At 53.0% G+C, this 11,181-nt stretch overlaps 1 protein-coding gene across 2 annotated transcripts in view; it reads right to left on the minus strand.

The window, feature by feature from the left end:
* Map1lc3a (microtubule-associated protein 1 light chain 3 alpha) overlaps window positions 1–345 on the minus strand; it is a gene marked incomplete in the record, with an annotated part of 1,559 nt that extends 1,214 nt beyond the window's left edge. For both annotated transcript variants that reach the window (XM_013514185.1, XM_013514184.1), the window contains 1 exon segment: window positions 166–345. In XM_013514185.1, coding sequence (XP_013369639.1) covers window positions 166–205 — 40 coding nt within the window.
* Window positions 346–11,181: the final 10,836 nt, after the last annotated feature.

Genomic DNA, 11,181 nt, shown 5'->3' on the forward strand with positions numbered 1-11,181 from the left:
GCCCGCAGCCCCCGGCAGGGACACACGGTGGGAGGCCGGCGGCCCCGCAAGCCCAGGGGCCTCCCAGCCGGGGGCGACCGAGCCCGACGTCACGGGGCTGACGTCACTGCGCCAGTCGGGTCGGTGGGACCCCGCTCCCATCGCAGGTCGCCCGCAGGGCCTCACCGAAGCTCCGCCGCTGCTTGAAAGGCCGGTCCGAGGGCATCGCGCGGGCCCGGCGGGGCGCGCTGCCGAGGCTCCGGTGCTTGTGGCCCGGGGATGCGGCTGTGGGTCGGGGCTCCGGGGGCTCCGGGGCTCGCGCTCAAGGGCTGCGGGGCTCGCGCTGAAGCCGGCGGCGGCGGCGGCAGGAGGTAACTCACCCGGGTGACGTCAGGTCACAACATTCCTTAAAGGGGAGGCCTTCGCGCCGCTCCCATTGGGCCGATGCAAAACCCGCCCGTCCGGACACGTGACGTCACGGCGCAGAGTCTGGATTCCCGGCGTGGGGCGCGATAGGGCGGGGCTTCGGGGCGCGTCACAGTCCCGTGACGTCACGACGGCGCCCTGGCCTCTGCCGGGTCCCGACGGCGGTGACCTCCGCGGGGGAGCGATCGGCGGGGTAGCCTCCTCCTTCTCCAGCGGGTCCTTGACAGCGCGCTCGGAACCCGTGCAGTCCCTGCGCCGGCCAACGCGCCGCGGGCCCGGGCGCCAGCCGCAGGCCTTGGCAAGAAACGAGCCCGGGCTTTGAAAAAATTCTAGACTAGAGACATAGTAGTCCAGGTCGCAGGCGGTGAGGTAAGAAGCGGGTAGACACAGAAGAGAAAAATCGCTGAATCATAGGATAAACCAGAAGCAGTTAAGCAGAGACCCTTGAGTGGCGGGCAGTGTACAAGAGAGAATGTGGCGGGCAGTTCCGAAGGCCACCCAAAGCTGATTTGTAAAGATCCAGGGCAGAGTGGATAAAATCCACATCCACACGTTTTGTGATGCATGTAGAGAACTCCAGAGACAAAAGATTTTAAAGCCACCAAAAAAGAGCTGGGTATGGTAGCACATGCCCGCAATCTCAACCCTTGGGAGGCTGAGGCAGGAGGATCGCCGCAAGTTCAAGGCCAGCCTGGGCTACATAGGATATCCTGTCTCAAAAAAATCCCACCAAAAAGGATGGCATAACTAAAAAATGTACACTAACAGACTTCTGAGCAGCTACCACTGAAACCAGAATAAAATGTCATGTTACCTTTAAGCCAGCCACTCAGCTGTTAACGATTTGAAGCGTTAAGTGGGGAGAAAAAGATAAATTACAAAAAACTTGCTTCAGGTTTTTATTTATTTATTTATTTTGAGACAGAGTCTCACTGTGTAGCTCAGGCTGGCCTCAAGCTCGCAGCAGTCCTCCTGCCTCGGCCTCCAGAATACTGGCATCACACCTGTACACTACTACACCTAGCTCTGAAACAATTTTTAAAGGATGTGCTTAAGAATAAGTAACCCAAAAGAAATTAAACAGAAAATGGAGATCAAATAAAGTAACGAAATTAAATAAAGATTTAATATGGGACATGATTAGAGATTATTAATTTGTGTAGCATAAGACAACATGCATGGACTGGAAGAACTGCTAAGACTGAGAGTAATAGAGTTAAAATGGCCCAGGGAGCTCGATTTGTATGAGGGAAGGAGAAATACACTGATCAGTGGCTTAGTCAGGTATTTCAAACTTTTAAGAGGGGCCACTAAGAAAATGAGAAGTATAACTGCCTACTGCTAACTACAGAAAACAGGGTATTAAAAATATAGTAGAAGGCAGAAAAAGAGAAAAAGCAGGGTAAAAAGGATAGTACATAAATAGTGCAATGCCAGAGACAGAAACTGTATTTCACCTTCACCTGTTAAAACACAGAGATTACTGAGCCTGGTGGTGCACACCTGTGAACGCAGCTCTCAGGAGGCTGAGGCAGGAGGGTTGCCACAAGTTGGAGGTCAGCCTGGGCTACATAGTGAGTTCAAGGCCAGCCTGGCAAGACCTTGTCTCAAAAAACAAAGTATGTAAGCCCAAAGAAAAGATAATGAGCGAAAATTTATTAAATGAAACAGAAACACTGGTATGTATCACAAAATAATACTGAGAATTAGTATAGTAAACATTATTTAAGCCTGGTGGCACACACCTATAATCCCAGCACTCGGGAGGCTGAGGCAGGAGGATCGTTGTGAGTTCGAGACCAGCCTGGGCTACAAAGTGAGCTCAAGGCCAGTCTGAACTCCCTAGCGAGACCCTGTCTCAAAAAAAAAAAAAAAAAAAAAAAAAAACCCTAAACATTATTTAAAAGGGATATAACCACAGATGAAGTGTGAATGATCAAAATAAGAGTGTTAATAAGCTTTATGGCAATAAATTTAAAATTTAGATGTGGATAATTTTCTTTTTTGAGACAGCGTCTTGCTGGCCTTAAACTCACTTTGTAGTCTAGGCTGGCTTTGAACTTGTGGCAATCCTCCTGCCCCAGCCTCCCAAGTGCTGAGATTATAGGCATGTACCACCATGGCTGGCCGAAATGGATCATTTTCTAGAGATAATTTGGCAGAACTATTTAAAGATGGACAAGCTGAGGCAGGATGTGATGTCACGCTCCTGTAATCCCAGCACTTGGGAGGCTGAGGGAGGATTGCCAGGAGTTCAAGGCCAGCCCAGATTATGTGGCAAGACCCTGTGTCAACAAACAAAAAGATAAAAATAAACAAACTAAATAGCCCCATACCTACCCATTAGGGAAATTGAAAGAAAAATATTTTAAAGATACTTCCCCAAAAACCAACTAATCTGAATGGTTTTCTAAGTAAGTTCTACCAAAATTTAAAACTCTAGCATCAACTATTGCACTTAACAGCGGAATATCACCGATACGTGGTAGAAGAGGCTGACTGCGTTGTGCGGTAGTCAAGTACCAACAATCATCACAGCCAGGAAATCCAAGTGGATCCGCTAACATTGGTAACCAATAAAGTCTGCCAATAGCTAGTACTGTACCAGTATTAGGAGAATGTGAAAAAATAGGGCTTGCTCAAGGAGCATGAGGAGACATGGTGAAGAATGTTTATTGGAACATTCTGCTATCAGCAAAACTATTAGGACTTACCCATTGTATATATCCCGCAAATGGGACTCATCTAAATATTCTGCTCCTTCCTATAACAGAACAGCCTTTGTTGTAATGAAATGGGGAGCAAACGTGCTTAAAGGGGCCAACTGGAAGATTTTAGGCTTTGCGGTTTGTTATGGTTGGATGTCTCTCCAAAGCCTCATGCGTTCCTAGGTGGGACTTCGGGGAGGTGACTCTATCACTGTGACTGATGATACTGTCCAGGGCTTAGTCCACTGATGAGTTTACAGCTAAAGGTGAAGTGGGAGGTGAAGCCTGGTTGGAGGAGACGTCCCTGGGGGTGTGGCCTGGAGGATCAGCTCCTCCCTCCTCCCTCCTCCCTCGCTGTGTCTGCTTCCTGCTGCCCTGCCATGGGCTGTTTCTCCTCTGCCATGCCAACCTGTCTTGCAGCCTGCTGACTACAGACGGAAACGCTATGAACTGTGAGCAAAATAAACCTCTAATCTGTGGGTGTCAGATATTGTGTCTCAGTGATGAGAAGGTAGCAGACAGCAGCCACCAGGTCTCTGGCTGCTGCATCATAAAGGCAGTGTTAGCCTGGGTGACATAGCTACGTCCCAATAAACTGCCCAAACAGACAGACCTGGCATGAGGATCTCAGTTTGCTCTTGATCTAAAGCTGTGGGTGTCCAAGTGGGCAGACCACACAAGGTCGCAGGAGGTGTGGTCGGAGCCAGTGAGGGCAGCATGACCTTGGGTGGCGGTCACGCCTGCCCTGCCCTGTGTGGAGCAAAGGCTGGGATGAGGCGGTTGCCTTGTCCTCTGCCTTCCCTGACTGGCTTGCCAACAACCTCTGCTGCTCTGGTTCCCAGATCCCCAGGATGTCATCGCCCAAATCCAGGGGCCTGGCCTCTCCACATCTCCAAGGTTTAACAGATACCTTAAACTTGACCTACCTGGAACAAACCCGTGCTTTCCCCGCAAATGTACTCCGCTTGTGATCTTTCCTGTCTCTTAGGCCAAAAACCTTAGAATCATCATTGACCCCTTTTCTTCTCTGTACTGCCCCCACCTGCCCTGTGTCCATCCATCCTCAAATCCTCGTGTGCCACCTTTGAAGAATCTCCACAATCTGGCTGCGTCTGCCACCTGCACTACGGCCACCCGGAACAGAGCCACCGGCATGTCTTGTCCGATGCTTCGTCACCTCCTTGCCATCTCCCTGCTCTGCCAACAACTGACTCCTGTCACAGAAATGGGATCATGCAGCCCCTGCACTGCACTCATTCTGAGTAAAAATTAAAGGCTTACGGTGGGCTGCAAGGCCCATGGATCCACCTCGCTGGCCCCTGACCTCATCTGCCCACTCCCTCCCTTGGCTGCAGCCTGAAGTGTTCTTCCCTAAGGCCTCTGGGGGCGCTCACATCGTCCCTTCAACTCCCGTCACTGGTCTCTTCAGAGAGGCCTTCCTGAATGGTTTGAAGATTGCAGTGCCTGCCATGTGTAGTGATGCATGCCTATAATCCCAGGACTCAACGGGCAGAGGCAGGAGGATTGCTTCAAGTTTGAGGCCAGCCTGAACTACACAGGGAGACCCTGTCTCCAAAAAAAAAAAAAAAAAAATTCAGCCCCTGCCCCCTCATCACCCCCTTTTTCCTGGCTACTCAGTTTTCAGCTGGGGCAGTTACCGCCTAACGTGTTAAATACAGGGATGCCTCAGTTCACGAACGCAATTTGTTCCGTGACTCGGGGAAGATGGCCATGACAGTGTTAAGCACCTGATGTGGAGTTTGCGAACAGAAGCAAAATTTCGCCAAACACTTCTGTCTGTGAACCAAACTGCTTGCACACAGCATTCATGAACAGAGGTATTACTGTATATTTTATTTTATTTTTTGTCTTTTGGAGACAGGGTCTCGCTATGCCGTTCAGGCCGGCCTTAAGCTCACTTTGTAGCCCAGGTTCTTGCCTCAGCCTCCCGAGTGCTGGGATTACAGGTGTGCACCACCACGCCTGGTTTGTATATTTTATTTTTGTGGTGCTGGGCATCAAACCCACAGCCTGTGCCAGGTATGATGGTGCACTCTTGTAACGCCAGGTGCTTGAGAGGCTGAGGCAGGAGGATTGAAAGTTCAAGGCCAGCTTGTTAACAAGACCCTTTCTCAAAATAAAAAACAGAATGGGCACGTAGCTCAGTGCAAAGGTCCTGGGTTCAAGCCCCTAAAAAAAAAAAAAAAAAAAGCCCGGGCCTCATGCATGCTAGACAAGTGCTGTACCACTGAGCCCCACCTCAACTCCTGTGTAATTTTTTTGTGTGGGAGGATCTGAGACCATCTCTCACTGAGTAGTCCAGGCTGCCTGCAGTCCTCTTGCCTCAGTCTTCCTCGTAGCTGGGATTTCAGGCATGAACCTCCACCGCCAGCCCCCCTCATATAATTTTTAAAGTACTTTATCTTAAAAATATTAAGCATACACAACACTTAAAAAATTGTGCAAACTCACGGAACACCCACCTGCCTGCCAGTCACAGTCTAACATTTGGCCCCAGTTGCTTTACTATGTTTCCTTCCATGCTTTTGCTGCATTTCAGAGCACATTGAGGCATCAGTTCACTTTCTCCCTTGACTTCTCATATGCGTATCAACCTTTTTGGTTCTTTTTTTCCTTTGAGTGAATTTTACACACGGTGAAATGCACAGATGGTGATGAAGCCCACTAGCAGGGCTGGCCAAACACCAGTATAACCCGAACTCCTGTCCCCAGGACGGTGGCCCTTCTGCCGTCCCTGCGCCTCCTCCAGGCCATGTCCATGCTCAGCCACCGAGCAAGTCCCGCACCACGCCCAGCGCGTCCTGGAGATGGGCGCCAGGTCCCTGTGTGTGGCATCCTTCACTCAGCATAGCGCCTGCGGCTGCTGCTCCTCTGCTGGGCCAGCGTCAGGACCATCTGTACCGCAGCCCCCTTGGGACAGACATCGGCTCGTGTTGTTACCCGTGGGTAACAGGACTGCTTCTGGGTTCTGGAGTGGTGAGTGGAGCTGAGTGAGGATCCTGGAACAGTCTCTGTGAGGACATACTCGTTTCTTTTGCTTGGACAGTTACATAGGAGAGGAATTGCTGATGGGGGGCAAGCATGGTTTTTACTTACATAAGAAATTATCGGGCCTGGGGATTTAGCTCAGTGGCACAGCGCCTGCCCGGCAAGCGCAAGGTTGTGAGTTCGATCCTTGGTACCAGAAAAAACGACAAAAAAAACCAAACACACACAAAAAAGAAATTATCAACTTCCTGTGCTCTTCCATTTTCACTTCAATCAACAGTGTATGGGGGGGCTGGGGATTTAGCTCAGCGGCAAAAGGCGCCTGCCTGGCAAGCGCAAGGTCGTGAGTTCGGTTCCCGGTACCGGAGAAAAACCAAAAAAAAAAAAAAAAAAAAAAAAAAAAAAAAAAAAAAAAAAAAAAAAAAAAAACAGTGTATGGGATTCCAGGTGCTTTGTATCCGTGTCAGCATGGAGTGTTGTCATTCGTTTTACTTTAGGCTCTCTAGTTCATGTGTAGTGGTATCTTGTGGCTTTAAATTTAATATGCCGGGTTTTTGTTTTTGTCTTCTTGAGATAGAGTCTTGCTGTGCAGTTCAGGCTAAGCTTGAGCTCACTTTGTAAAGATCCTCCTGTCTCAGCTTCCTGAGTGCTGGGATTACAGGTGTGTTCCACCACGCCTAGCTAATGCTGTATTATTTTTAAAGTTTTATCTCTTCTTCTACTAAAATGCAAGTCCCTAAGGGCAAGGGCTTTGGGTTTTTTCTTTTGTTTTTGTGGCATAGTCTTACTCTGGTCCAGGCCATCCTTGAACTTGCTAGGTATCCCAGGCTGGCCTTGGACTTGGGATCCTCTTGCCTCATCCTCCCAAGTGCCGGGATTAGAGATTTGCACCACTATGCCTGGTCAGGGCAAGGTTCATTTATTTTTTTGTGGTGCTGGGTATTGAAGCCAAGCACTGTACCACTGAGCCACATTTCCAGGTCCCCAGGGTGTTTCATGCTTGGTCCCTGCTATAGCCCTGCACCTAGAGAGGGTGTGGCACGTGGTGGTGTCAGCACACAGCCCTTGAATGAGTGACCTTTCCTCTGGGTGCCTGTGGTGCCTGTCCTCTCTCCATGCCACTGGCGTCAGAGGGTGTCTCCTCTCTAGACAGGGCCCGGACAGAGTGTGCCAAGCTCAGCCACTGGGTGCTCAGAGAATCAGAGTCCGTTTCAGCTCAGAGAAGACTCTTCAGGGTCAGCCCTGCCCGCTGCCCCTCTACCCTTGTCCTTGCTGTCCTGCAGCCCTGACTGGATCCAGGAGGCTGAGAAAAGGCGGGCAGCTGGCTGGGGCTGGCTTGTCACAGCGGGGGGAGCGGTACCGGCCGTCATGACCACTTAATTACCGCGCGGGCTTGGGCGGGCCTTGAGCCTTCTGCGTCCGTCTGAGCCTTCACCCGGTGGGGGCGGGCCAGAAACAGACCTGGCTCCGAAGTAGTTTTACCACTTCCGGACTAACTTTGAGAGCGTGTTTCCTCCGGGAGCCTCAGTTTCTTCACCTGCGAAGCGGAGACATCACCAGACTCTTCCGGAAAGCAGGGCCGGAGCGTGCAGACCAGATGCGGCCTGGGTGAAGCTTCCTGCAGAGCGGGCCTCCCACAGGAAGGCTGGGAGAGGCAGGTCTGGGTCAAGGTCATTGTCTCGGAGCAAGCTATGGAATTTTCCAGAGGCTGGTGGGACTCAGACCCAAGCAGGGGCCCTCACGCCCCACGCTCAGACTCCCCCCCACCACCCCAAAGTCTCCCTGGCTTCCCCGGCAGAGCCCTGACCCTGGCCGCTGCCCTCCGGGTCTAGCGCAGCCTTCCCTTCCTCTGGCCCCCGCTTTCCTCCCCCCAGTGATGGGCCGGTGGCCACTCCCTGCCCTCCTGTGTGCCCTGGCGGGGTTCCAGAGCCTGCCTCCCCCGGCCTGAACAGCGCGCGCGCCCCTTCTGTCCTCCGCCACTCCGGGGACTCCAGCCTTTCCCTCCACGCCTGCGTTTTTGTTTGCTGGTTGAACCAAGGGGTGCTCTGCCCCAAGCTGCGTCCGTGGCCCTTCTGAGACAGGGTCTCGCACTCTCCCCGCTCCTGCGTCTGGCATTGCAGGTGCACCGTGGCCAGCAGCTTCTTCGGCCTCTTGAACAAACTTCGCCTCAGGGGTTGGGGGTCCTGAAGGTCAACACATCCAGAGGAAGTAACCTCCCTCCAGACTCGGGTCTCCAAGGGATCCCCACTTGCCCATCACGCCACCCTCATCCGGCCTCAGCAGGACCCACAGGTGAATCCTGCCAGGCCTGCGCCGTGGCCACGTCAGGGTGGAGCAGAGCAGCAGCCGCGGGGACCCCCCCGCCCCGCAGCGCGTCCTGGCCACACCCACCAGGCGCTCACGTGGTGGAGGCAAGTCGGGGCACAGAAGCCCCAGCCGCTGCCCACTGGCATCGCTGCCCGGCTGAGGCCCCACAGACACCCTGAGGTCTCTCCCAAGCCCTGGGCCAGTCAGGGAACAGCCCGGGCCCGGCCAGCGGGCCAGAGAAGGTGAAGGTGAGGGACACGCGAGGTGCACTGCAAGGCCTGCTCCCTCCCCTCCCCGCCGGTCCGGTCCCCGGCTCTTGTGGGGAGGGGAGACCTTGCCCGCCGCCCGCCCTTCCCCACGCTCAGTAATCCCTGTCCCTGTCCCGGGCCGGGCCGCCTGACTTTGCTCTGAGAGGCCAAGCCCCCCTAGTGACTGTGGCTGTTCCCCCTCCTCTCTGGACCGGCACTCCCCGCAGTGTCCCCCTGCAGATCGCGCAGTCAGCGATCGCCCTGTCCTCCTGTACCTGCTTCTCAGCACAGCCACGCACCAGCTGCCGCTGGACTGTCCGAGCTTCGCACAGCCCAGAGCCGCAGGGCGATCAAACCTCCGTCAGGGGCAAGAGCGGGGCGGGCGTCTCCTCCGCCCCAGCTGCTCCAGCAGCGCTCCGAATCAGGGGGACAGGACCGCCCCTTGGCGCGGTGGAACCGACAGAGGAAAGAACCCTGGGTCTTGCGTGTGCTGGTCAGATCTTTGGGGTCTTCTGCCGAGCCACATCCTTGGTGAAGCAGTTCTGTGCTCCAGGCTGCAGGTTGGAGGTGGTGTCCGGGAGACCCTCGCCTGCAGACAGCCCTTTTCCTCTGCAGCCTCTTCTTTCCTTCACTCTGAATTTCTCTGAAGCACACTGGCTTTTTTTTGGGGGGGGGGGAGGGTCTTACTATGTACCCCAGGCTGGGTAATGGGCTCAAATGACGCAGCCCGGGCAGCACGTGTGCCCACAGGCACTGAGGCGGCTCCCCGAGGTCTCGTTCCCTCGTCCCTCAACACCAGCGACCTTGCTGCTCCTCTTCCCAGCGCGCGGCTCTGTCCCACGGACCCCACAACGGCAGAGGGCGGGAGCCTGGGGCCTTTCCGGTGCAGGGGGCGCGCTGTTTCCTGCAGAGGCCCCGGGTTCTGGGTTGCTGTCCTGTTCTTCAGTTCATGGGAAAGGGGCCGGAGCACTGGCTAGTGAATCTAAGCTACTGGTAGGTGGCTGCAGATTTATACAGTTCACCTTTCCCCAAATACTTCTAGCGTCAAAAACAGAAAACCAGGTGAATCCAAAGAGTAGGGAGAGTCCCGGACGCTCAGTAAGCCGCCCGCCCACTTCCGAGCCGCACCGCTCCGGCGCTGCTACTTGGACGGCTGCTCACGGGGGCTGCTGCTTGTGGCTGGGCCACACGGGCAACTCGGGATTTGGTGCTGTGTGTGTGTGCGCGCGTGTGCATGCAGGGCTGGGTCCGCACCCCCAGCGCCAGGGCGTTTTTATTGTATAATTTGTATTTTTTGCAGTTTTGTTTTGTTTTCCATGTGCCAATGCTAAATTACCCTTGTCTCCAGCAGAGCCTGAAGAGGGCGTTCCTGGGGGTTTACTGCCCAGCACTCTTCCTTGTCCTGCTGTCCCCCTTTCCTCCTGTGTGACTCTCTGGCTGCCTGGACCCTGTATCTCACTTTTTTTTTGGAGACCGGGTCTCACTATGTAGTGCACACTGGCCTTGAACTCAGTGATCCTCCTGCCTCAGCCTCCCCAGTGCTGGGATTACAGGCGTGCACTAACTGGGATTATAGGTATGTGCCACCACACCTGGCTCACTCCCTTGTTTTGATAACTACATTATTATCAGGTTTCCCGAGAAAGGGTGCATGAATACATGCAACCCTGTAAGTCTGGAATATTTATCTTACACTAACAGTGTGGCTGAGCAGAGAACTTTAGGTTCTACGTTTTCTTCTTTTGGACATGGTACACACTTTTAATCCCAGCACTTGGAAGGCTGAGGCAGAAGGATCACCAAAAGTGAAGGAGGCCAGCCTGGGCTACATAGCAAGACCCTGTCTCAAAAAGCAAAACACCCGCCTCACCCCATAAAAGAAAAGACCCAAACATCTAATGAGCAGGGTTTACACTCAAGGATTATGATTAATTGGTCTGGGGTGAGACCCAAGCATAGTTTTGTTTTTGTTTCTGAGCTCGCTGCTTCATCACCACTAGAAAGTAAGCTCTTGTCATTGTGTCCTTTATGTCTGCAGTAGGCCTGGCACATGGTATGCGTTCACTAAATACCTGTTGAATGAATAACCAAATAAAGCACTGTTTTGTAAAAGATGATTATAAAGTAAGAACATGGTCTGGGCACAGTAGCACATGCCTGTAATTCCCAGCTACTACTCATGAGGCTGAGGCAGGATGATTGCAAGTTTGAAGCCAGGCTGGGTAATTCTGCAAGGCACTCTTCAAAGGGGGCTAGGGATACAGCTCAGCACTTCCTGGGTTTAATGTCTAGCACCCCCCAAAAAACCAAGGTGCAGGCAATCTGTTTTGTTAATGTTCTCCCTAAATATATATGAATCTAATGAGTCTGGACGGTATTTAAACTCGAGTGAATAGATCCGAGCTGCTCATTTCACCTAGCCTGTTGGGCAAAATCAAGAGCACGCTTCTCCTGAAGTGGACCCAGCTTTCCCTTTGCTTCTGCTGGGTCACCGAACTGGAATT

This window comes from Chinchilla lanigera, unplaced genomic scaffold, assembly GCF_000276665.1.
Source record: "Chinchilla lanigera isolate Chin_1 unplaced genomic scaffold, ChiLan1.0 scaffold00021, whole genome shotgun sequence".
NCBI lineage: Eukaryota > Metazoa > Chordata > Mammalia > Rodentia > Chinchillidae > Chinchilla > Chinchilla lanigera.